The sequence below is a fragment of the Chionomys nivalis genome, chromosome 4, assembly GCF_950005125.1.
Source record: "Chionomys nivalis chromosome 4, mChiNiv1.1, whole genome shotgun sequence".
NCBI classification, from domain to species: Eukaryota; Metazoa; Chordata; class Mammalia; order Rodentia; family Cricetidae; genus Chionomys; species Chionomys nivalis.
In genome coordinates, this window is record NC_080089.1 from 62,839,904 (window position 1) to 62,867,020 (window position 27,117).

Consider the following 27,117-nt stretch of genomic DNA (forward strand, 5'->3'; position numbering starts at 1 on the left):
AAAGGAGGCGCAAGCTCAGGAAAAAGGCAGGTCCAAGGAGAACTAGGAAGGCTTAGGGGGCAGGGCCTTTCTAAAGGGGAGGGTTGTTCAACCGTAGCCTCAGCAAGGAGGTGAGGGATGGGGCAAAGAAACACAAGGAGCTGCTGAGGGGCTGAAGGATGGGGAAGGTACTTTGGTAGATCTCCTGAAGCTTCAGTTGGGACAGAAGCTGATGTCTCATTCTTGTTTTGAATTTAGGATTCAGAGTGACATCTCGGGAGTTACAGGGTTCTTTATAATTTTTTTTTTTTTTTGGTTTTTCAAGACAGGGTTTCTCTGTAGCTTTGGAGCCTGTCCTGGAACTAGCTCTTGTAGATCAGGCTGGCCTTGAACTCACAGAGATCCGCCTGCCTCTACCTCCTGAGAGTTGTAATTCTTGTGTGTCTCTGTGAGGATATAGTGGCATGGGGGACACAGCGACACTATGGCAGAGGACAACCTGCAGGGCTGGAGGCTGGGGTAGTACCCTGCAGTCACTTGCCAAATGCCTTGGTGTAGAGGGGGAATAGAGGGGTATGTGTCTGTGGAACTCATGTCATATCTGAGGGACCCCTGCTGGTCCCGTGTGGTCCCTTGGTGAGGAAGCGAGGGCAGGTATTCCTGGAAGACTATGGCAGTGGGGCCAGGCAGTGTAGTAGTATTTGCGTTTGCTGAGTTCTCAAGCCCCCAGGACCTCACCGGGGCTCCCTTTTAAGTCCGTCTATCCAGAGACAGCAGCAGGAATAAGACTACTCTCCTGCCCCAGGAGCTTTACAGTGAAAAGTTTATTAGAAGGGCGCTTATAAGAAGAGGGGACACGGCTCTTTAACATTGGGGTACAATGCTGTAAGATACAAAAGTTAGAAAAATCTAAAACACTATAAATACATGCTTTTTACAAAGATACTAAAAGGCCTGGATGGCTGAATAGTGACAGCGACCTCAGCCTCCAGGCATCCCCACACGAGCGTCCATACCAGCCCACCCGCCCTGGCAACAGCAAAGGCTTCTGGGATAAAGATGGCTCCGATTTCTATGTGAAGTTTTCAGCGCAGAGGACACGCTCGCTCTCAAGGGCCTGGGCTTGACTAGAGCGGCATGTTCGCGCATGCCACCACTTGTTGACCCAGTCTGGTCTGACATTTGTGGATCAGGAGCCAAAAAAGCCACTGCAGCCTCCATCCGTGTTCAGGGCTGGCTGTGTTCCAGCTCTACCTACCATTGTCCTGGGGGAGAGACCTTCACAACAGTCTTTTAAGAAATTAAATACCTATCCATCTGAATGGCTTTAAGGAACTGTTACATAAATATGCAGACAGCAGAATGCTAAACATCACTTTTGTCTTAACACGAACCAGCTGCAGGGGCTGTTTCAAAGGTGATAGCCATGCATCAACATGTTCCTCTCCGTCCAGTACCCCCCGTCAGCAATGCACATCTTCATGTTTGACCCGCATCCTGGTGTGTGGCTTCCTGCCCACTTGGGAAGTTGCTGAACACTGTAAAGACCACTACTTAAAGAGGCCAAGTGATTGGAACACTGACCACTCATGGGTAATACAAGTGCGCTCCGACCAGGCTCTGGCTAATGTAAAGGCACAAACATCTAGCCACTTAGTCACACAGTGAGAAATACAGTGCAGCGCTGTGGCTGTGGCCCTTCTGGTGCAGGCGCCTTGCCAGCCTCTCAGGGACTTAGAAAAAAATCAGAAATGGCAGCTTGGAGCTAAGAATGAAGTCGGATATTTGCCTCTGCCCCAGACAACTCAGGCACATGCGTGACCACACACGCTACTTAAAGAAAACCTTTCTGTGTGTGGTCAGAGTGAAGACATCAAGCCCTGAAATATATCCCGTCTCTGAGAAGCAAGTGGGAGAAGAGCAAGACCACAGCACCCTGATGCACCGCGGCTCATTTCAATACATTAACGGGTAGGCAAAGAATCACTGACAATAAAAATAAATACAGCACACTCAGGACAGTAGAGAAGTCTGCCAGCAGCCTTGCCCTCCCTAAGAATCCCTGCTGTCCACTCCAGGTCTTCCTCAGGCCTCCTGGCAGGTGGCCAGCTGCGATGACATGCCGGCACAGGCCTGTAATCTGCACGGCTGGGCTACCTGCACACGCACCGAGTGAAGTTGGAGGAGCAGGATACAAAGTTAGCACTCTGGGCTGCTGAAGAGGAGGATCTCTGCCTAGCGCCAGCCATGGGATCAGTGTCAGCAGAAACCCAAGGCTGGCACAGCACATGCAGTTAGGTCACCTGAAGGAACCACACTTCAAAGGCCACAGCAGCCAGCTGCACTGCTTTCCTCTTGACTTGCAGCTGTCCTGTAGAAGTGCTGTTCGTACAAGATGGAAAACTGACTTGGGAGGACACTTAGATTACTCGTACCCAAAGGACCTGTGTTCTCCACGATGGAGTGGCATTTTCTAGACTCCAAAGCCTTTTATTTTCCAGGATGCAGAGAGTACTTGCCTAGAATTTCCCTGTACATCCTCTAGCGACTGGCCAATAAAGCAAGGGGGCCAAGGAAGTAATCTTTGGCAAGAAGAGAAAAAAAAGATACTCTCAACTTTGTGCCTCCCAGGAGCAGCAGTCGGAGTAGCCATCCACTGAGCACTGCAGGCTCCCGTGCATTTCCCAGATACAGAGCAGGCTGTGGATGATTCCATTTGTGCTGCGTGGGGCTCTTCTCCGGCCAGGCACCTAGGGGATGACGATGGAAGCCCCTAGGGAACTGGGCAACAAGTGGACAAGACAGGTCCCCATGAACCACCGCCTATGGCTTCAGTAGAAGCCATCAGAACATCCTTGTGCTGGGCCTGACTCAGAGCTTGGGTGACATGGAGGCAGTTCCAAGGACTTCCTGTGTCTGAAGCAGCAGTCCACAGACCGTCTCAAGCCTGGCACAGCGTTCACACCCACTGTCTGTGCCCTCTCAGGAGAGAAGGCATTCAGGACTGCCTTTGGGTTCTGTAGCAGCAGCCTCCGGAGGAGATGCTCATGGGCTTCTTGTGTCTGAAGGAGGCTTGGAGAACAGCGTGCCTACTGGAAACATCTTGCCCAGAGCTTCAGAGGCCAAAGGAGCCTGCAGGAGAGACACCAGAATGTGCCCCAGAGTCTCTGAAGCATCAGAAGATTAGTCACATTGGAGGGTGCACTTTCTTCCCTTCTGGAACAAGACAGGACTTCCACAGGAAATCCATACGAAAATGTGGATGGTCATTTCACAACAAAAACAGCAGCCAAGAAGAAAGTACCAATTGCAGGTAGCGATCCTGTGTTCTGTGTTCTACAAAAGCAGGGAAAGGGACTCTTTTTCCAGTTGAAGTAATTTATACTCATTTTCTCTGTCATTGGCACTGGGAACGGTGCTCACTGCACAATATCACTGTAGCAGTTCTCTGTGACAGTCCTTTACCAAAGCTGGGGAATCTTATATCCCAGAGTGAAGATGACAGGCCTCTCTGCGCCAAGCCTGCAATTTCCCAAGGTGTAAAATAATTGTAATAGCCCTTTTTCATCTGCCCCTGTCGGATTGCCTGGGGATGTCTTACCTTCTGGTGAATTGGCTTCTGTAAATCTCAGCTTCCAAACCTCAGGGCAAGCAGCAGTTGGTGGGTCCGCTCTGGTCTTCCAGCCAATGTACACACACAGCATTGTTTTTATAAAACAGAAGACATTGCAAAGAGCCTGTGCTAGGTAACTTCATTAATGCAATTGGCTCCATAAACCAGCACACCATATGCATCAGAATACAGTGCCAGCTTTCAGAGACACATTCAGTGTGGTGCCACCTCGCTCGGACATGCGCTCCACCACTGCCCTCTCCGCTTTCCGAGAGCACTTGGACAACATCCGTATCTGAGAGCACTGTGACAACTATACATCCCATCCACGCAGAGCTTCAGCAGGTCCTTCCGAGGGAGAAAAGACAATGAAGAAATGGCTCTCACCAGCTTTACCCACTGGCATGTTCCCATCTGCATTCTGGGGGAGGGGAGAGTGCCATTGTAGGCCATCCGGTTCACCAGGCACACCCTCTGTGTGGAAGTGGTGGCACAGGGCATGCTCCATTGAAGTTTTTATCCACGGATTCCGAAAGCCAGGATGCTCTTTCAAAGATACACTCCAGCCCTTGAGAAAGGCACTTCCCTCTTTGACGGTCACATCCCAGCTTTCTGACATTGAACAGGAGTCAGATGGCAACACACCGTGACCTGTTAGCTCAAGCCACCAGATCAGGAGCCACGATTTGGGCTTCAAACTGGGGCACATGTATGCAGACACAGCTGTTCATAAAATCATCCCTGGGAATTTTTTTTTTTTTTTTTTTTTTTTTTGTGGTTTCAGAAACAGGTTGGTGCCTTAGTTGAGAGAAATTTGTTGTCTTCTTTGACAAAAACAAGTTAGATGGAGTTCTCTTCCAAGGCCATTTTCCCCAAGCCCACCCTCCCCCGCCCACTCCCTCCACTCCCAGTATCTCTAAGACACACTGGAACAGCGGATACTGGGGGAGCCCATCTGGGTAAGGACCTTGTCCAGCCACTGCAAGGGCCCATTCAGGTGCAGCTCGATCCAACAGGGGGTACTGGTCACTGTCTGTCTTCTGCAGAGAGAGGGAAGAGATGGGAGACTTTAAAATGTCCAGAAGGACACATGTAAGTCAGAACACTGCTTTTTGCCGCCTCAAGCCAGAGATCTCTTCATGCTAGATACTGCCAAGAGGTGTACCAATAATGCAGCCAAGGAGGGCTTTGAGTCAGGTTCTGCTGGAGGGAAAGGGTCTCAGAGTTAAAGGAGGACTGTGACAGGCCCCCATGTATGGCCTGCCTGAATGAAGGTCTCCCTGGCTCCCAGCTCTGCCCCTGGGTAGGTACCTGCAGCCCCTCCCCAAATCTGGGCCAGTCCCAGTTGTCACGGCCTGTCTGTCTGATGGAGGGTGTTTTCACAAAGCGCTGACAGCCCACATGCTCAGGCCCCAGTGTGCTGCTATAATCCCATCTACAGCTTATTTTGGAAAATCTTACCAGCAGAGCTAGCTGGAGAACAATTACTGGAAAAACCAAGGCACACCACACATTTCTTTTCCTCCAGAGCACTTTGTCTAAATTCAGACTACTTGGTGACGCAGCTCGCAGGCAAGCTCCCAGAAGCCTCCAGTGAGCAAAGGCTATCTGCTGTGGCCACATGCGGGTGCCAGCTGGAGGTGAGGACTGGGATGCAGGCCCACTTACAGCTGCTTTAGAAAACCGGCCTGAAACCTTACTCTGTTTGGCCCACAATGCAGGAGGGCATGTCTGTTCTGGGAAGGGGCCGCACCCACCACTCGGCTGCTGTGCCATGCTGCCAGGCGGCAGTGACGCAGCGAGCTGTGTAGGACGGGCTGTGCTGGCATGGTACCCTGCATAGTGATACAGTGCCCTGGAGAGGGGCTTCTGCCAGCACACCCAGGGCCACTATCCCGAGAGTCCCCCTCTTTGATCAAGTGTTTCGCCTGAATAGTTAGGGAGAGTCCACTCAGCCTGGGGTGTCTGCCTGAAGACCACGGGCCTCCCAGTTCTTTGCCTTGGGGGATTTTGCATAAAGAATTAGTTTTCTAACCTTTCACTCGCATTTCCTAAATGATCTAAATCCTGGACTAAAAGGTTGGCTCAGGCAGTTCTCCAGCCAGACCTTTGGGCCGGGTCATCAGAACATGGCTGGAAGTTCTTCCACAGTCTGACCGTTTGGGTTCTTGCTTGGTTGCCCTCCCTGGGTTTCAGATTAAAGGGCCCAAAGTGCTTGGCTCACTGGCATCCATGAGGCATGCCCGGAAGAACAGCTCTGAGAGTTAAACAGAGAAGGTGGATTTGACCTCCATCCTCTGCTCAGAGTCCGACTTTCCATAAGTCATGCTCATCGGGATTTCATTACGCATGGTGGCCCGGAGCCAATATCGAAATGGGTTTGGCTAGGGTGCAGAATGACTGCAAAACAAAACTGATTCCAAACATCTGGAAAAATGAAGAGAAGGGGTGAGGAACTCGCAAGGCGCTGGCTGCAGCTGATATGTGGGTACCTCTGTGTCTGTCTGCTTTGGGAGCTGGGGAGGAGGCATGGAACAGAAGGGCATGTGGCCCTGCCTCTGAGAATGTTCCTGTCCGCTATGGAGAAAGGAGACTAGATTCTCATTAACCCAAGTCTAGACGGTCTGAGGGCCTTATGAGTAGACCAGGTAGGCCTGGCTATTACTGGTGCCATGTTTTAAGTGCTAACTGGAATGTTTTTTTTGTTCTTTATAAACACTCAGATCTCCTTTGTTGAGTTTAATAGTGATGGAGCCAGTAGTGTCACGGAGACAGTCACCCTGAGAGTCTGTCCCCAGAGACTGAAAACACAGGAGAGGCCAGGATGGAACATGTCTTTGTCTTTTCCACTTAATGCACGTTCTTTTCTCTCCATAGGCTTTAGTTCCCACATCTCTATAAGGACAATTCCAGTGTCCCCACACTGAGCCTGGAAATGCTGACCAAGCTGGAGAAGTGCTGAGCCACTATGCCACCATGCCTGGCCTCCCTGATCCCTGAGGACCTAGGCCAATGGCCTGGAGTTGGCTCCTCCCCAACACCTGCTAAAAGCAGCTCCGTCACTGACCTGTACTCGGCGCCCCAGCCTTTGACAAAGCTCATTCGGATGGTGCACATGCGAGTCAACTGGTAGACGGCCTCAAAGCCCTGGTTGACAGACTGAGCCAGGAGGGCAGCGAATTCCTGGTTGTTGAAGATCTTCAGGTTGCAGCCTGCCAACCACAGACAGTCAGATAAAGCAATCCTGGGCCCGCCCAAGTGACCCGATTCATTCGCCTCAAGTGGCAAACGGTGGCTCCACTCGGTGGCCACCTGCTCTGTGCTCATGCAAGGATGGGTCATCTCCATTCCTACACTTGATCTGCACCCCTAGCAGGGAGATGCACATGCAAGGGCCACCAAAGACCGGCCCACAGGTGCCACCTCCTCCCGCTCAGGGGATGCAAATGCTAAGGAAGCCTGGAAGTGGGCTTGGATGACACAGGGATCATCTGGAGAGGCTGAGGCAGGACTCTGGTTCAGAGAGGCAAGGGACCTGAGCCTGGTGGCCAGTGCCTTGTGGTGTAGTAGCCGCCTGGACACAGGTGCTCCTTCATTGGTATAGCAGCAGGGCATGGGCAGCGAGGTGGGTGTGGGGCCTACCGACACGGATGGATACTCTCTTGAGTCAAAAGCACCCTCCCCTCCAGGCTCCTCCGATGGCCCTGCCTCATGCTGGGGTGGAGGAAGAGAGCTGAGTCACATAGTGACCTCTCCATTCAAGCTTGGGCCAACGCGACATCAACAATCCACGATACAGCTAGAGACAGGCACAAACAATACTGAAAATAAACCTTGTTTGAAATCCTACTGCCCAAATGCCAAGAGACATGACCCAGAAAATAAAGGCCAAGTCCATGCCAGGATCCAGCAGAGACCCTGTCTGCTGTGTGACTCTGCTGCCTCTCCTTGTGATCCGGTGTGTCTGGTAGGGGTGGGGAGTTGGGTCCTGACCGTCCCTAAGCTGACAGGACACTACCAGAGACCCCTCAGCCTTCAGGGATGGAGGATGTAAGGCAGGCCGGGAATACCACCCAGCTTCCACCTCCACCCCTGCATGCTCCTAGAGGGGTGGGTAGAACAAGGCTCAGTCCACACCCACTCTCAGGGCTGCACCCCAGCCAAGCCAACAGACTGAACGAACACCCGACTGACTAGTTGGCCAGCCTTCTGTGGCTTCTTCCCAGCTCTGGGACTTAGATGCATGGTTCACTCTGAATTCTCTCCCTAGCCTTTCTTTGAGCCCCAGGGGCTACTGGAGAGGAAGAGTGAGTTCAGAGAAGTGAGTGTGCTTTGTGGACGAAACCACAAAAGCTGCCAAAGCAGAGCTCCATTCCTGGCTGAAATTCTCAGTGTTCTTTGGTTTACCTGGCCACAACCCACCACACTCCACTGTCACCTACTAAGCACAAACGGGAAAAGGAGCTAACTACACATGTCCCAAGCAATGGCCGGACACAGGCCACGTGCTATATATATGAGAAGTGCTTTGGCTTTCTGCTGCGGTGGAGTCCAAGCCTGGACATTCTTGGGATCCAGGAGACATCCTCAGAAAACCCTCAACTCCCCAGAATAAACCCCAAACTTTCTCCCTTCACCCAAGGCCCAGAAAACCTTTTAAACATCTCTTGCCTTACATGGCGCCTCCAGCCAGTGCCCCGCCCTCCATTTCTATGCCCTTGCCGTGTCCTTCCTGCCACATGCCCTCACAAACTTTACCCCACCTCTCCTGGCACCTATAATGTCTCCTCCAGGATGCCCTCCCCGATTTCTCCCTATCAGCTGCTGGCCTGGGACTTGGTGCCCTCTGTGTCACACTCCCCATCTTCATCTTGAATAGCCCGGGTCTATACAGCTGTGCGTGCAGGAGCATCCCTGTCCACTCTCAATCCTGCTCCAGTTCTGCCACAGACCCTGAGTCTCTTCTGTTTGTTGACGGAAAGACACCAGTGCACACCCGTGGGTGTTGGAGGGTGCCCTGGGTTAGAGATCTGCTAGATGGCACCTCAGATCTCGTGAGCTTCCATGGTACAAGAGGACAGACAGGTACAGAGTGTCAACAATGCAGACACCAATGTGGAGAAAAGGCAAAAAAGCCTTCCCTGGCATGCCCCAGGGGTCATGGCCCAAAGCAGCACCTCAGGGGCTTACCTGGGGGGATCTTGCAGACAGTGGCAGGGTGCCAGCCATAGCGCTGGTTGCAGTTGGGTGACTGAACAAAAATCGCGCTGTCACTGAGGCACTCTGCAAAGACCTCCCCTCCGATGTAGTAGAGCCGCACGCCTCTCCCTAGGGAAGTCAAGAGACACTGACTGGGTCAGAGGGACCGACCCACAGGGCAACAAGGCTAGCTGGGGAGGGGACTGCTCCAGATAAGAGGAGCCCAGAGCCCGGCCCAAAGCCAAGTGGGGGAATGTGATGGGCAGCTCGGGGTTCCTAAAGCAGCTGAAATAGGTGGCAAGGGAAGGAACCTGTGCCCAGTCCCAGGCCTGAGCTCCTGTCTCGAGGACAGCTGCTGCCACCCCACTGCTCTAGTCCCACCCCCAACAGCAGGCACAGAAGTGCCTTGTGAAGCCAAGGTGCTACTGAGGCATCAGCCCTCTCTGGCCCCTTGCCATAGGGACCTCGCTTCACGTGGTTCCCTAGTGCAATTCTTGCTTTCCCTTCATCACCTAAATCCAACCCAGATGGACAGAAATTAAGTTTCAATTGGCTCAGCACTCCAGCGGTTATGTAAACATTGAGCTCTGCCCAGTGGGGGATGTCCCCTTATGCCTGGGAGAGGCCCAGAGTGCAAGAAGATAGCTGGACTTGAAGTCCAAAGTCCTGTGTGTATGCTCAGGTGACATATCTACACACTGCCCTACTCCAAACTCCCACCTCCTCTCATCTGGGTCCCACGGCACTTGGTGCGGGGGGGGGGGGGTGTCTCAGTGTCCCCAGGACGCAGCAGTGGGTGTGGGGGGCCCATTACCAATGTGCCGCCTCGTGAGCTCCACAGCTGCGTTCCGGTTGACATTGGACAGCAGGCCCAGGCAGAAGCGCTCAGAGTTGGAGGGATCAGTGAAGCCATCCACTGTCATGGACGGCTGTGAGGCGTGGAATGTCTCCCCAACTCGCTGGTTCAGCTCATAGTAGGAGATGGAGCACCAGAAGGCCGGCTCACAGTAGGTCACTGGCTGTAGGTCTGCAGAGACATGGAGTGTGCCGGGTCAGTGGGTACCTACAGAAGCTCTGAAAGACTTTCTCCTCCGTTGCCCCCTCCTCCCAATTTCCATTGCCATACCAGGGACTAAGGTCCTCAGGGTCTGAGGGAGACCCTGCCAGATTCCAAGGGAAGCGGTACTGGGTCCTTTTCTTTTGGGCCCACACACACCCTGCTCCATAGGGTTTAGCCTTCCTGTGAACAGAAGCAGCCTTCGGAGACAGGCTAGCCCAGACACGAAACAGGTCAGGACCAGCCGGCACCAGGCCCAGCACTATGAGCAGCCCTAGGTACGCTCTGGATGTAGTATGGGGCCGTGCCACCTTCAAAAGTCACCTCCTAGTCTCTCTTCTGGGATCCTCAAAGGAGCCCACGTCAATCTCTGCCACCCAAAGGGCTTTTGCTTTGGTGCCACTTGGCCTGAGGAGCAGCAGTTTGTTCCTCTGGCATCTGTAATGACATGGCCACAGTGGCCTCACGAGTTCAGCAGCACCTCGTGTGTGAACATGCAGACCAGGATCCAGAACAGGACTGGCCATGTGTCACAACAGAAACCGTGGCCCATCTTGATGTAGCTGCCAGCTGCTGGGATGATGGGACACAAAGCAGCTCTGAGGATTTTGTTGTTGTTTTTGTGGTTGTACAGCCTCGACTAGGTACTCCTCAAGGTAGACTGGCCACATGAGGGCCGACTCTCTCCTACGACAGCTGGGGACTGCTTTAAAAGAAGTCAAGTCCTCTCAGTAGCCCAGCTTTCCACTTCCATGCCCTGGGACCCATGTAGAGTTAAAACAGCCCTGCCCCAACCCGCACACCTCTACAGCATGCCCCTGGCAGGGTCCCCTCAGCAGGCTGGCTTCTGCCAGCTCTTCCCTCAGCAGCCTACAGCTTCCTGCAGGACTTCATGCACTGGGCACCACCCCCAGATGCTCCTCCCACTGTAGCTGCCCTGCTGGCCCAGGGGAGGAGCCTCAAAGCCCTGCTCACCGTGGCCACCCACCTCAGACCTACACCGCCTCTCTAGAACACTCTCAAGTGTTCCTGCAGCCACCTGGTGTGCCTTTGTGCGGGCCCTGTAAGTGACTGTCTCACTTGACTGTGAGGTCCTAGAGTCCCCTCTCCTCCTGTGCATGGGGCTCTAGTAAGAAGGAAATATGGATGGCTCAGCACTGGCCTGAGAATCCTGTCTGCTGAAGTAGAGAGTTGCTGGAACCTGTGCTCAGTATCTCCTAAGTGCCCAGTCAAAGAGAACAGCAGATGCTGTGCCCACAGGGGAGGGCCTGGATGGCCCCTGGTGGCCTGGATCTCCTGCAGTGCAAAGCAAATGGTCCTTGTAAGAGTGAGGCGGGGACATAGCCCCCATCTTCACATAGTGCACACTGCCAGAGCCAGCTGCAGGGTCAGCATACCCTAAGCTAGGGCAGATGACTGCTTGGGAGAAAGGTGGTCCAGATATTATGGGATGGTCAAATGCATCCTCAGCCTCCAAGCCATTGGATACTCATAGCATATATTTACCTCATCCTCCCAAGTACTGACAATAACAACCATGCCTAGACACTGCCAGATGTGTTCCAGGGGTTGGAAGCACTCCCCACCAAAAAGCCATCGTCCTTTATGTTGAACCAGATCGCAGAATAATTCATTCACACTCCCTGTGTCAGGCTCTGCATCGCCCCTACCCATGGTTGCATCCTCTATGCCACTGGAGCTATTGGTGGATTCCCTAAGCTAACTCTAGTAATAGATGGGCATACAACAAGCAGTATAAGGTACCAACAGCGATAATAACCTTGCCTAGAAACCTGGGAACACCCTGGTCCTGTCTTGACCTTCCAGATGCAGACTGGCAAAGCTTCCTCCCCTCCTTCTCTTCTCACGGTTGAGCGAGAGGCCGAGGGGAAGGAAGCAGAGGATCAAAGCTACCGTGCAGAGAAGGGGAGCGGCGAGATGGGAGCAGCTGTGGCCTGTGCCCCTGGCTCCTGAGGCTGGTCTGAGCCACAGCAGCCACGTCCGGTCCTGGCCTTGCTCCACGCTTCCACATTCCAATGAGATAAGCTAGATTCTAAACAATTTAGCCACTAGAATGTGAGCTATGCTGCTTTGAACAATTTGTTAAAAAAAAGGGAAAAAAAAAAAAGCCCAGTGCTAGCCAAAGTTTAAAATGGGCAGGTGACCTGTTGGTGTTGCTAACTGCTACTGCCCAAGGGTCACCTACCTTGAAGTGTGTCCCTGGGGACATGACCTTCCACTCTGGTCTGTTTCCTCATCTATATCAAGGATGGTTCTAGAAGATAGCTAAAGCTGGCCATCTTAGTCCCTGTGTTTCTGCCATGTTTCAACCTAAAGAGGCAACAGCTTTGGCTGATCCAGGTCATCCCTGGCTTCCTTAGTAATGTGTATAACAAAGTCCTCACTCCCAAATTCCAAAGTCCTGCCTAGGATTTCGTGGGCTTAGTCCAGGAACAAGAGAGCTGATGTTAAGGTTCCCAGGAACACTGACACCACCGATCCAAACAAAGCCTGGCACACCCCCCGGAGTATCTGTCATACCTGGAAGAGCAGTGTTCTGGGGAAGGGGAAGCTTCATGGAAGGCGGCCCTTCCAGGCAGATCTATACCCTCCCTCCCCCAAACACCTCTGTGACCCCTCCCCTCCAGGCACCCTGAGCAACCCAGTCTGGACTAAGATGGACACACCTTCCGGACTCATAGCAGCTATATCATGGCACCAGGGCACAGCTCAAAGGTTGCCACTTCAAAGGGTGCCTGTCTTCTATGACTCAGAAACAGGGTCGACTAGGGTAGCCCCCTTTTAATTCTCTGCAAGGCTGTGCCTTTGAGTTCCCTCTCTTCCTCCCTCCCCACCTATCAGCCCTGGCTTTTTCCTTCAGGCACTTTTGCTACAGCGGGTGCATAGCAAAAAGTATAGTTACTATTTCCCCCTGCAATGGTAGCCCTTCCCACCCCCCACAAATCTTTTCTAGAAAAAGTCAGGACTCTGGAGAGACAAGCGCCATGGCTGGTACAAGAATGTGATAGCAGCCACTGACAGCACTCAGCTCGACTCTGAGCTTCTTAGAAGATCAAACAAAAAGGGAACAGAGTTGTTAAGGTTTGGGTCTAAAATGTGTCCCCTAGGCTCATAATTGAATACTTGGTCCCTAGCTGGCGGTGCTGTTTAAGGAGGTTATGAAACTCTGGGACACAGGGCCAAGCTGGCAGATGTAGGTCCCTGGATGCAGGCCTGGAGGGTTACAGCCTGCCCTGAGTTCTGGTTCCATGCTCTGCTTCCTGATCTACCAAGGTTTGGACAAACTGTGCTTCAAGATCTAGCCAACATGGGCTTAGCTGCGGCAGCCACCATGCCATTCCCTCCCCGAGTGAGAACACTCCAGGTCCCAGAGTCCCCCAAAAAGTGCAGAAGTGGTTTACAGAGGCCCTGAAGAGCTGCTATTCAAAGGCCCCTCTGGCAGCAAGACTGCAGGAGATTGGGGGCCCCATGGATGACACCCCAAGGAATATGGGTTTGCTCTGCCAGACCAAGGCTTCCACACACCTGGGATGTTAGAGGAGACCTTGACTCCATTCAGCCCAGTCCCTGCTAATCTCTTCCCAGAGCAGAGGTGTTGAAGACACGAAACCTCCGCACTAGCCATCAGGGCCGCCACCTCCACCAGCATGGTGTCAGCCAGGCTTCTCGACTGGCATGGGGCACTCAGTTCTCCACTGGCCCCTGGCCAGCCTAACGCATTGGCTGGCTTCAGTTCTGAGCCCCATTCCAAGCTGGCACAGACTCTGTATTTTGTTTAAGGAAAAGAAAACAGAATAAAACCCAGAAGGCGACACTTGGATTAAGGGGTGCCTATTAAAAACATGTGCAAAAGATTCCAGTCGGCAGAAGCAGAGGGGAGGAGGGGGCACGCCAGCTTTCTCCTGAACCTCAGGCAGGCGATGGGTAAAGGTCTGTACGGTGGGTACCACAGGACTTGAGGTCAAAGCAGAGATGTCCCGGCTAGTCTGAGCCCTCCCCACCCATGAAGGGTGACTCTGCCTCAGTCTTGAAGATTCTACCCTCTGACCCCATAGCCCTTCTGGCTGTCTCTTCCTTAGCTGTTTGCTTCCACTAGAGAGTCCATCCCCATCTGTATGACCCTGACCTGCAAGGGCCAGTACCAGTGACATGAGACATTCCCCTCATGCAAAGTAATTCATGCCCAGCTACTAGGGCACCATCTCCTGTGCTGGGGGGCGTTGGCCCTCCGTGGCCCCAGCACCTGGGTCCTCACTCCACCCTGCCTCCCAGGTTGAGGCAGAGAACTAGATGTACGGAAGAAGGAGCAGAAGCTGTTCTGACCTCAGACAAGTTTACTAAGTCAGGCAAACAGCAGGGGCTGAAAACCAGACTCCTGTGGCAGCTGATTTCCTGCCATCCTCTGTGTGTGTGTGTGTGTGTGTGTGTGTACAAACTCAGATGCCATCCTCTGTGTGTGTGTGTGTGTGTATACAAACTCAGATGCCAGTCCCCACCTGTCTCCTGCTCAACTGGCCCATGAGCTTCCAGGAGTCTCTTGCTGTAGGCGCGCTGGTAGCGCAGACACATGCTCCCACATCCAGCATTACATGGGTTCTCGGGGTCTGAACTCAGGTCCTCGTGTGTGCACAGCTGTACCTAGCAAGTCCCTTACCCAAGCCCCTGCCTGTGTTTCCATAAGCCACTGAAGGCTGCAGCTGGCCTTTAAGAAGTACCGTGTCTGGCAGCATGGATCCTGCTGGCTTCTCGCCATTCCAGGGGGTGAGGAGGTGAGGGGTGGGGGGAGAGGGGTGGGCTTCGGATCCTGCCACCCAGCCCAGTCCTAAACCAGCAGAGGAAGGCTCACCCTGTCATGGGCACTCCAGGAAGCCATTACCACAATAGGCTCAGCCCTCTCTTACAAGGACCTCAGTTTCCTCAGCCCAGGCACACCCTACGTGTGTCACTGTGACAGGGAACAACTTACTCACCAGAGGGTCACCTGTCCCTAACCTGCTGCTTCCTTCCCCTGTTTTCCTCAATCTTCCTGACGTAGACATTTGGGAAATTTCAGGTGACCCACCCAGCATGATGTGTCTGAACAGAAACATGCCCAGCTCACAGGCCCTGCTCTGCAAAACAAAGGGCCCGGGGTTCCCCAGGGTTAGCCTCTGCACACCATGCCCCGCTGGGGCTCAGTCCTGCCTTTGGCCTTGTCACTCAGGTCACTGTACCACTGATTTCGAGAAGTTCATTCTTCCCCAGACCTGAGCTGGGGCCTGAGTGGGGAAGAAAATGGAAGCCATAACCAGATGTTGTACACTTTCTCTGCATAATAATTTCATAACAAGACCTTTCAAAAACATACCTGTAATCTTGAGATATCCCCATCTTTTTCTAGAAAGCACTGTGCTAGCTAGAATTACATCACCTTGACATAAGCTATAGTCGTCTGAGAGAAGAGAACCTCAGTTGAGAAAATGTCTCCAGAAGATCAGGCTGTGGGCAAGCCTGTGGCGCATTTTCTTTCTTAGCGATGGGTGTGAGAGGGCCCAGCCCATTGTAGGTGCTACCATCATTGGGCTGGTGGTCCTGGGTTCTCTAAGAAAGCAGGCTGAGCAAGCCATGAGGAATAAGCCAAGTTAATGCCTCTACATGGCCTCTGCATCCACTCCTGCCTCCAGGCTCCTGCCCTGTTTGAGTTACTGTCCTAACTTCCCTCAGTGATGGATATGATGTGGAAGTATTAGCCAAACAAACCCCTTCTCCCCAGTCTGCCTTCTGATCATGGTTTCATCGCAGAAATGGTAACCCTAACTAAGACAACACTCGGTGTTCTGATCTCCACTCTGCAGTTTGGGGTACCTAGTCACCAATCACAAAGGGTGCAGCTTTTGCTACCTCAACAGCCCCCTTCTGCATGCCCTTCAGCCTGCGGCTCTCCTGCACCACACACCTCTGACTGTTCTGTGAAGGTTGCCCTCAAGCTCCTGATGCCCCTCCTCAGCTCTCTGACATCTCATTTTGTACTCTTGAGAAGTCTCCTCTGCTGTCACTGGCTTTCAGCACCTCTACCTCCTGGCCACTGTGCCCATAACCCTATCCTCCTCCTGGCCTCAGGCTCTTCTTGTCTTCTGTCCCCAGTGTCCCCTTCCACCTGTGTCTCTGGCTCTCTCCTGCGCCAGGGTCCTCTCTCTACCCAATCCACCCAACTCCTATGATGTCAGCCAAACCTTCAGTGGCATTTCTGAATGGACTTGTGGAATGGTCAGTGGGTAAGGGAGAGAAGTACCCAGCAGTCTTTGCGGGAAGGACAGGAGATGGACCGGACTCCTTCCTATAGGCTTCCTGGAGGTCTTGCTATGCTGCTCACCACAGAACTTGGGGGGTGGGGCTTCACACAGGTACCATGTGCTCTCTATCAATGCCTTGGACTAACAGTAAACACGAAGCAATGGTTACAACTTCCTACCTTGGGCTCCCACCTCCCTGACTTCCCAGGGAGGTTCCATGGAGCATAGAGACCTCTGGCAGTTCTCTCTATGCCCATCAGACCTCATCAGGGCACAGGCCCACAGCCACTTCTTGAAATGGTCTTTCATGTTTCTCTAGCATGTGAACCTTAGCTTCCCTTAGGATGCCCACCAACTACTTGGGTTTCTTTCTGGTTTTCCTCCAGGAACGTCTCATCAAATTTATACTCTATATAGTGGTCAGATTTCCTCTATGATGCTGCTATTAGGATCTCACCACAACCCCTCCAGCATACCCGCAACCTCCTGCTGTGAGGGCGGGGGAGTGGAGTGACATTACATTCAAGACTCAGCTGCACCTTGCCCCTGCCCTTCCTGCTAGCTGATAACCACATTGGTGACTTCTTCGGAGCACACCTGCTCCTCTATCTGCAATGTCCCTCATCTCGTTCTATCTTCCAATGTCCACCTGGCCCAAGGTGAGTCTGGGCTGAGTCTGCCCAGCCCATTGCTTATGGCTTCCTCTTGGGCATAGTCTATGCCTGCTCCCTCAGCTCCATAGGGAAATACAGATGTGGTCATGTTGTGACCATGTTTCTAGCATAGCTCTAGACCAATGGTTTTCAACCCGTGGGTCTCAACCCCCTTGGGGGGGGGGTGTCAAACAACCCTTTCATGGGGGTCACCTGAGACTATCAGGAAACACCAATATTTACATTACGATTCATAACAGCAACCAAATTACAGTTATAGAGTAGAAACAAAGATAATTTTATGGCTAGGGGTTACAATATGGCGACTATATTATAGGGCCACAGCATTCGAAGTGTTGAGAATGACTGCCCCAGACCCTAGCATCTACATAGGGTATGGATCGAGGAAGCCAAGATTCAAAGTCAGTTTCTCTGTCTGATGACTGTGCGACTCAGAGGAGCACAGGCTCTCCTGAGCTGTGACATGAAAAGTGACCACGCTTCTGTCCATGATTATGAAGACCAGCCCTCGGGGTACCCCGAAGGGCCCCCAGGAAACACTTGTCCCATCATTTTTCTGCCCTGGCTCACCCTCCTCCCAGCCTGCACCCCAGGTGGAAGATTTAAATGCATGTGAGGGATCCTAAGTCAGATCTGACTGGTCTGTGACCTTGATGGCTTTCCCAGTGGCACCTGCCTGAACACTTAAGGTGAAATGGCTCCAGAAATAAATCTAAAGCAGCTCATCCCCAAAGCTGGACGCCCCTGATCGGCCTTTAGTGGCATCTAGTCTTGGTTAGTTTTCAATAACTCGGGCCTCCACTATCAGGAATGTGACCTTCTCTCAGCCAAGCTCCTCGAGATTATACTCCAAAGATTTAAACTGTATCTCAAAGTCATGTTTTGCTCCGCCCACCCGTCGGCACTTTTCAAAGACTCTTTACGTGTTTCCCAGTATTCCGAATGAGGAGTTTTCTCCAACACTATCGGCCAAGGTCTTGAAACAAATGGGCACACCAGCCTGTCCAGTGTGCTCTGCTCCAAAGTGTCCTACCATGATCAACTGCTTTTCCTGGGCCACAGAGCAAATGCCAGCCTTAACCCCAGCCCCGCCCCGCCCTCAATGAACCCAAACTACAGACCAGAATATCCAAAGCTACCTTTGATAAAAGCACAGACATCTCATGTTTTGAGCCCTTCTGCCGTTTCTAGCCCCCAAGGACTCCTGAAGAGTCTCCCTCCCCCACGCTGGAAGGACGCTGGCAGGCTGGCAGGGTGACCCTCAGAACGCTGACCCGTGTCCAACAGCTGAAGATTGTTGTGGGAACAGTGGGGTCAGCTGATAGAAACATCATGAGATAGTACAGTGATAATCAAGACTTCCAAATGGAGAAACGCATTTGTAGAGGATCAGACGGGCCACGGTTTCAGTGGCACAGTGCACATGTATACACTGCCCCACAAACACCAGACAGACCATGATAAAAGTTGTGCTAGGCAGTGCGATTGTGGGCACATTGCTTTTCCCCCAAATTCCTTATATGTTGCTGCTTTAATAACAAGTTATTATGAGATGATAAACTCAGCTGAAATCCCACCGTGTGTCTGAAACAAGTTTCTGGGAGCTGGGGGCTGAGTCTGGGCAGCTGCCTGTGGCTTTGCCCCAAGCTACACACATGCATTTGGCTGGCTGAGGCCCCTGTCTCCTGGGCCTGAGGTCTGGGAGATTTCGTTCACTCACGTCTGAATGCCGCCCAGGGGAAACACGAACCCCAGCATAGGCTGTCTTTCCTGACACCACTGATCTCAGGTTTCCCTGTTCTGAGGTGACCCCAGGATCACTGTAACCAGAAACCCCATGGGTTAAGCTGGGCTGGTGGTGACGGAGGGGGCAGGGCTCACCTTCACTGAGGCAATCAGCTGAGCTACAACCAGGAGTGGGATGGCCCCCACCTTAACGATGAATACTCACCCAAGTTATTGTGTGCTGGGGACATCGGATTCGGAGATAGGTTTGGAGAGCCTGCAAGGTGATACGCAGTTTTAAGATGTTGTTGGAGTACTCTACAGTCAAGACAGAATCCCTCACCATGCCATAAGGAAGCCCTGGACCAAACCTTAAGCAGCCCAGCCACACTCCCCGCCACACATCTAGGTATGCTGCCCTCTCTGTGGAATGGGTGGATTGAGTAACCAGCCTTAGAGGACCCCTCCAGCACAGGCCGTGGTGGGCTCGGCTAGGCCAGTGCACACACCTGCCCTCAGGGACGGCTGACTATCCTGAGGAAACGAAAGGGTAAAGATACACATTCCAGTGCTTCACAGCCCGGTACTATGGAGGGGCAGTCTCCCTCTCTCCCTCCCACACTGCCCAACTCCACAGTCTAGCTCTAAGGTACCTGGGATCACCTCAGGAAATTCACAGACCCAGCCTCAGAAATCCTGCAACTCAGCAACTGACTTGATACTTTGTGCAAGGCAGGATCTACCGAATTCACACTCTGATCTTCTCTCTGCCCCGGCTACCAAGAAAAATCACACACACACACGTGTGTGTACACACACCAGTCTTCAAAGAAAGCCAGTGGCGGCCTTTCCACAGGGTCCCATCCTACCCTCCTTTGTTCCCGCCTGCCTTGGAGTGCAGTTGCTTATTTATGAATGTCTTGCAGCCTGGCCCCACCCCCTGACATCCACCAGACCTTGAGGCTGAGCCCTGAAGCTGCCTTGAGCTGTCCCTGGGGCTCTTTTATTTCATTCCAAAAGAAGAGCTCTGAACTCTGAGGGTAAAGACCAGGTCACAGGCTTTCTCTTCTCCCCTGTGGCAGCACCTGACCCGGTGGAGATAAGAAACAATTCTGGAGGCCATAATGGTGCTTGAAAAGCTTACTACATAATAGCCATGACTTTGGCTGTGGTTTTGGTAAAAATATATTACATTATGGGGCCTTAATTTTTCCCCTGGTACAAAGTAGGAAATAACCATCTATTGGCCTATATAAATTAAGTAAGATGGTTACATTAGAAAAGGATTAATGCCAGGATTGGCATACAGGAAGCCTTTAATAGTTGTTTCCTACTTTGCAGTAGTCAAGGTTATTCTGAAAGGGCACATATGCTGCCAGGCAAGACCTGAGGGTGACTTTGGTGACCCTCAGACCAGAGACACCGCCATACCTCACCTGATAGAGAAGACAAGCCCATTAGCAATTGAACTAGGAGCCAAACGGGCTACTTTGAGGAAAACCAAGGAACAAAGAGAGACCTTTGCCCATCCGTGCCTAGGTTAGCTGGGTACACAAACCCTGGCCCCCCAGGGCTTTGCATGGAGAAAGAGAAAGAGATAGGAGAGGGGACATGGTATAATGGGACAGAAAGACAGTGAAGGGCGCAAGCAGATTGGAGCCAGTGAAAGCATGCCTGACTAGTCCTTCCCACATACAGACCTCTCTGATTATGTTTGTTTACAACGGTCATTCTACACACGGGGGGGGGGGGGGGGGGGGAGGGAGGCGGGAGCTGAGGAGAAGCTCTGCAGCTGGAGGAGGCTGCCTAGCTGGCTCACTGCCCATAGCTGCAAGTTTGCAGTGGTCACTTGGCACTGAGTACAGGAAGGTCTCCCGTGCACTCCAGCTGGGTCCATGCTGCCAGCCACAGGCCTGGATGGGTATGTCTGGGAGGCATGCTTGACCTCAAAGCACAATACCCCCATGACTGTGCTTCTGCTGCATATGTAACCCTTTTCTACCCTCCTGTGAATTGTGTAAACTCTTGTGGTCTGTGCGTGAGGCAGCCCGCCATCGTGGGAACATCTGCTCTCTCCCTCCTCACCCACCACACAATGACGAGCAGGTCCCATGTGGCAGCTGGGGCTCTGTTCAAGAAGCTGCTCGTTTGGAAGCAATTTGGTCCCATAACATATGACACAGGAAACATCTGGGACCGCAGCAAGAGAAAACTCGGCCCAGTCCCTCCCAGCAGGGCATGCCGATCTCATTTGGCCACTACATTTGAAAAAAAATAAATAAATAACAGTTGCTTCTGGTGTCTTTGCTGGCCACCAGAAAGGGCTGTTCCTCCCTGCAGGTTTTCCTCCCTGCTCACCTGTGTGTGGGAGCCCTTCTTCCCACCCTCTGTCAGCACCTCACCCACATGGCCAGGCTACACTGTCAGGAAAACAACTTTGTGCCCCTGTGGAAGAGTATCTCCAGTGACGTACGCGGCACCCAAGCAGTGCTCTATAGACAGCAGGCAGGCAGGAAAGCAGGGGGCAGAAGGGAGGGGCAAGTCACCACTACTGACCTGCGTCCATGCTGTGGTTCATCTGGTGGTCACTAGTTTCTCCATCTTCACTCAGGTAGCCAGGGGGTGGGGTTTCTGGGGATTAGAAGGCAGGCAGTCCCATTAGGAGGAATGCAAGGCCTGGCCCTGGCGCTCCATTTGCTGGCTAATATAGCATGCATTCACTCCACCGCTGAGTGCAGAGTGCCTAGAAGAAAGCTGGGCCTCAAGGGCAGGTGTCAGTTCCTGCACTCTGCCATGCTCAGGCCTTTGCCAGCGCTGCTCTCTGCCTCCCAACCTGGATCCTAACACACCGACTCCCAAATCTGAAATGCCTTGCTCTAGGACCACGGTTTAGCTGGCTTGTCCCCATCCTTCAAGGTCAGGTAAAGAAGGGAGGCTTTAGGACATGCCTACATGGTACATCTCTGTTCCCTGGGAGCTGTGGCCTTGAGGCTGTCCCTGTGCAAGCTGGCTGCTCCTGCCACTGCTGTCTCTAGGGGATGTGGCTTAACTCCCCAGTGAGACTGCCGTTCAGTGGTGGCGCCCTCAAAGATCCATTTCTCGGAACTCGACCTCACCTTCCCACCCTGCCTTAGCCCTGCAAGGTCTGCCATCTGATAGGGAGTGGACAGCTTACCCGCCCCCCCCCCCCAGACCAGCACTACCTGCAAGGATCTGAGAAGCCAGACAGCTGGCCTCTGTGTGCATGCGTTCTGACCCAAGACACGGGCCACAGATAACCTCAGCCCAGTAAGCCAACCCAGAGAGCGAAAGCCACATCCAAATTAGAACGCTCTAAAAGGAACACAGCTGGATCATTGCCCCAAAAGCAAAAAGTTGCCCTGACTGGCCCTAGCATGGCCAAGCACAGCTTTCCTGGATGCCCAGAGTGCCCAGCAGTGATCCACACATTATCTGCATGTAGATGAGGGGCTTCCAGAAATGCTGGCACCATGACAATGAGGCACATTCTATTTACTGCCTCAACTCCCACTCTGCCCAGTCCAAAGCTCAGGGTACTTACAGGGCCCTCTGCTGCCTCATTCCACACTCTGCAGCCCGTACCCCTCAGGGACCCTGCCTGTATGCCAGCCTTATGGGCTGGGAGGGAGAGCAGAGACACAGTGTTGCTATTTCCGCTTTCAAAATAAATGACGGCACCAAAGCCCTGCAGAAGGGTCACAGGGTCTCCCATGCCAAGAAAAACATCGTTAGAGGAGCTTGGGCCACCGATCGTTCCCGGTGGGGATATGGTTCATAATCAGGGCCCACGAGCCTGCTGTACGCACGATGACGTGCAGAGGACGGGGAAATGGCGCCATCCCTGCCTCCTGGCTGCCTGTGCAGCTGCCAGTGCCTACCTGGAATATTGCTTTGGGGCTCAATGCCAGCGGGGAAGTTAGTGTTCTCAGGGATGGAATGGCTGTAGTCATCCAGCGGGGGGAACTCGGCCGGGATCTCGGTGTGGCGTGGTACCAACACTGGAGGTAGAACTGTCCCCAAGGAAAACACAACAGAGGTGGGTCAGTGCCAGGATGCTGAAGTCCCAGTCCCCAAGGGCACCTTAGACCCTCCAGAGTTGGTAGGACGGGGAGGGCAAGGCCACACACACACACATACCTGGTGTCTCTACTCTCTGATAGTGGTAAGGATTTACGCACACTTCATCCTTCTTCATGTTGAAGGCGAACTCACACAGCTCCATGGCCCGTAACTCATGGTGGCTGTGCAGGTCAGGCCATCGCCACAGGCGGCAGTAGATGACGTGGGGGAGCCCCTTCCGATGGGACACCTGCAGCCGGCCATCCAGTGACCTGACGTGGCAAAGAGGGGACAGGAGGTGTCAGTGGTGTAGGCTTGGATTGCTGACTCCCATATCCGGCCCCCAACAGCTCCTGGGGAGTTCAAGTTTGCTGGCAGACACTCTCAAGTTCTTTCCTCCCCCACACACAGGGGACCAGGAAATCAAAGCATCACAGCTAACTGTTCTTACTGGACATGTGCACAGCTCCCAAAAGCAGCAAGGAGGCCCACCAAAGAAGGCCGAGGCTTCCCAGGCCAAAAGAAAGGCCTTGCATCCAGCAGACCCCAGAATTCTCCTAGCAGCAGCTCTCAAGGAAGGGAACCTGCCTGAGATACACTCAAGCAGGTATACATGCCGCCAATCTTGCCCTTGTAGAGACAACCACTGGACAGGGTAGAAGCTGCATACAGAGGAGGTTAGGTGGCAGGCAGAACGAGTCTGACTGTTCCCCAGAAGCAGTAAATGGCCTCTGAGATGTTTACATGGGCTGTGTTCATGCACATGGATGAAAAAGGCAAATACTGTGATAAGTCTGACTGCATGTGGCCCACAGGTTGCGGGGCGGGGGAGGCTAGAGTAATGGAGGTAGAACTGCCTCTTCCATAAGAAGGCTTGTCCTAGGAGCTCCAGGTTAGGGGCATGATGCTTCTAGTAGCTGAGTCAAGCCAGCAGAGGGCCACTGCAAACTGACCCTCTGTCCCTAGGGCACCTATGGGTCTGAATCCAACAGATTTTATGATGCTTTATAAGAGAGGGGGCTGGGTAGATGTGCCAACCAGAACCAAACAGGGTCCAACCAATCTCCAAGGCGCTGGCCTGAAATGGGGAGGGACAAAGGTCAGTGCTGGGCTTGGTCACAGGGACTGGCCGAGAGCTGCTGACTAAGGGCCTGTAGAAGGATGTAATTACCTCCCCACCCCCTGAGGCCCAGACCAAATAGCCCCTGCAGCTGAAAACAGTAATTACTGAGCCGAACAAGAGAGGACAGCCTGAGATTAGTCCTTGAGGCACAGAAGGAAGTCAGCCGGATGTGCAGCCAGAAGACCTGGAGATGTGGCTCACGCTCCTGACTCTGCAACCCTGGGTACCAGGACTCTAAATTGCTGCATCTGTTATGATGGGGACAGTCTCCCCCTTGCCTGATCTCTACTAGAAACTGCTTTACAAAGCTCCAGCCCATGGTGAGCATTCCTCTCAGTCACTAGCGACTGTGGTCATTCTCTAAGCCAGCCCTAGGCAAAGCAGCTGAGCTGTGGGGTTGACAAAGAGAAAGGGTGAGGGGAAAGTGGAGACATAAAATCCTTCAGCTCTCCTCACTTTCTTTCAAAGCTACCGAATTCCCCCAAAGATAAGGGAAGAAGCCACACTGACTCTTCAGGGTATGACAAAGGCCCTAGCACAGGACTAGCTGGATGCTGAGGTCACCTCTCTGGTGGGAAAGACGAGGACAGGAGAGAAGTGGCAGGAGAAGGACCATGCCAGCAGTGAGGAAGAATGGACCCAACAGGCCCACCTGGATGGTGGGAGGGGTATCCTCTTGCTTTAAAAGTAACAAAGAGAGCTAGGGAGATGGCCAGCCAGCTAAGTCACAGGCGTGAGAACCTGTGTTCAGTCCTTGGAGCTCAAGGGAAAACAGCTGGCTATGGTAGCGCACTGAGGAGGCAGAAACAGCCAGATCTCGAGAGTCTGGTGACCACCCTGCCTCACCTTCCTGATGAGACCCAGGCAATGTGACCCTGTCTCAAAAAATAAAAACAAAGTGGACAGCGGCCAGAGTTGTCTTCTGACCTCCAGTCATACACAAACATGTGCATTGGTACTGCACACATCAGCATACCTGTACATACAAACCCATACAAATACATGCATACATGCATAGAAAATGAACAATATGGTTCCAAAAAGCAAGAATGCTACCCTCAGCAAAGCAATGTGGCAATGTACTCAAAACTGACCAGCATATCCATGGGACCCAAGAAAGGCCATACGCAGTCACATATACATGAAGGCTGACTTTCAACGAAGGGCCAAAGACACACCAGCTGGGAAAGGTGGACCTTTCAGTAGGCGGTGCTGGACCTACTGGAGAGCCACACCAAGAAAAGTGAACTTCAACCTACACCTTACACCTTTGTAGGAATGGAAGGTCAAAGTACAAAACTCAAAACTACAAAAACATCAAGTCAAGACAGCCAGATGGTGGTGACATACGCCTTTAATACCAGCACTCAGGAGGCAGAGGCAGGTGACCTCTGTGAGTTCAAGACCTGGTCTACAGAGCAAGTTCCAGGACAGCTAGAGCTGTTACACAGAGAAACTGTCTTGAAAAGCAAAAAAAAAAAAAAATCAAACAACAAAAATGTCAAGACAAAACTTTGTAAGATCTCTGTGACTTGAACAATAACTTCTCGGTTACTACACCAAAAGCACAATCCATTCAAACTCCAAGTTCATATATCGATACATAGGAAAACAGGGTAGAGGCTCCTGATCTGTAGGAGACTTAAACAAAAATAACAGTGACATTGGCAAAGACTAAATCTCACAGAGCTTCCGTTTCTAGGGTAAAAAATGCCAAAACAACCGAATCTGAAATTAACAGGAGAATCATCTAGACAGATGCTAGTCTAAGAATCTAAAGATGACAAGATGTTCTATTTCATTACTAATTAGAAAAGTACAGGGGTGGGGGATTAAAACTATAAATCTGTACAGTGGATTAAAACTACCCAGGGACTCTCCAGCTGGCTCAGCAGTTAAGAGCACTTACCATTCTTGCGGAGGTCCCGGGTTTGATTCCCAGTACTCACACACAGAGGTTCACAACCACCCACAATTCTAGTTCCTGAGGATGGTATGCCTTTTCCTTGGGCCATGGAACACGCTATCGTACATAGACATGTGTGCAGGCAAAATCCCACACATGTAAAATAAAGTGTAACTACATATGATGAGATGCCACCACACAACTATCCGAACAGCTAAATTAAAAGGACTGTGTATGCCTCTTGGTGGCAATGGTGTGGAGCGACCGGAACTCTTATACATCACTCTAACGGAAAACAGTGATACAGTGGCTCTGACAGAGACCGTTGGGGAGTTTCCTTCAAAGTCCAACGTAGAAACCTACTATACTAGTTTCTTTTTCAGTTGCTGTGATTAAATAATCTGACATAAATTGTGATGATCTGTCTAAAGGTCAGTTTGACAAATATAGAGTCCCCTGGGAGATGGGTCTCTGTGTATGCCTGTCACGGGGGATTATCCTGACTGGGTTAACTGAGACGGGAGACCAGCCCGCTAAGGGTGGCACCATTCTCTGGGAAGGAATCCTGAACTACTGAAAAGGAAAATGTGAGCGGGGAACAATTTTTACCTCTGTTTTCTTCCTGACCGTGTCTGCACTATGACCAGCTGCCTCAAGCGCCTGCCTCCTTGACTTCCCACCGTGATGGTCTGCACCCCACTCCTAGTGCCAGCTTTTGTCTTAGCTAATTAGTGGCTGTAATAAAGTACCTTGACAAAAGCAACCTAAGGAACAATTAGCTTCTTTTGGCTTCCGGAGACCTACAACCCCTTCACTGCAGAAGAGAAGACAAAGCAATGGGAGCCAGAGGTCTGGTGGTCATACTGTATCTGTACTCAGGAAGCAGAGTGAACAGGAAGTGGGGCTAGGCTATAGGGCCTCAAAACCTACCTCTAGGGACTTACTTCCTCCAGTGGGACTCTCCCTCCTAAAGGTTCCATATCCTTCCAGTGCTGTCAAAGCTTGAGACCAAGCGTTCAGACATGTGAGCCTATAGAGTATATTTCACACTCATGCCACAACACCTACCATAGGATCTACCTATGCTTCTTCTAAGCATTCCCCCAAGAGAAACAAAGCAGTATGCCCACAAACGTACGAACACCTAAGTACTTTGCTACGTCCACACAGAGGATGACTGACAATATTGGCCTCTGGAGCAATGCATGGATGGATCAAGGTCATGAGTGAAAGGAACTGGGTCATTCTGTGTATGTAAAATTGTTATTGCTTGGTTTTTTTATTTTGACACAGCTGTCACTCTAGCTTTGATGATGGCAGATAGGATATAGTCCCCAGGCCAGTTCAAACTTGTATGATCCTCTTCCCTCAACTTCCTAAGTGCTTCAACTACAGCCATGCATCACCACCATGCCCAACAAGCTATGCCTGGGAAGGTGAGGCATGCATGCAGAGATGGGAGGGATGG

At 52.1% G+C, this 27,117-nt stretch overlaps 1 protein-coding gene across 4 annotated transcripts in view; it reads right to left on the reverse strand.

Moving 5' to 3' along the window:
- Positions 1-316: 316 nt before the first annotated feature.
- The window catches only part of Smad3 (SMAD family member 3), a 112,099-nt gene continuing 85,298 nt past the window's right edge, over positions 317-27,117 (reverse strand). For 2 of the 4 annotated variants that reach the window (XM_057766433.1, XM_057766432.1), the window contains exons 2-9: positions 22,699-22,892; positions 22,440-22,571; positions 21,097-21,171; positions 18,767-18,817; positions 9,606-9,818; positions 8,783-8,920; positions 6,660-6,804; positions 318-4,632 (exon numbers count right to left, since the gene is read on the reverse strand). In XM_057766433.1, the coding sequence (XP_057622416.1) occupies positions 4,509-4,632; positions 6,660-6,804; positions 8,783-8,920; positions 9,606-9,818; positions 18,767-18,817; positions 21,097-21,171; positions 22,440-22,571; positions 22,699-22,783 (963 nt within the window). In that variant the 5' untranslated portion in view covers positions 22,784-22,892 and the 3' untranslated portion in view covers positions 318-4,508. Of the gene's footprint in view, positions 4,633-6,659; positions 6,805-8,782; positions 8,921-9,605; positions 9,819-18,766; positions 18,818-21,096; positions 21,172-21,492; positions 21,560-22,439; positions 22,572-22,698; positions 22,893-27,117 lie in introns of those variants that run through there. The other 2 variants (XM_057766431.1, XM_057766434.1) reach the window with 2 other exon arrangements.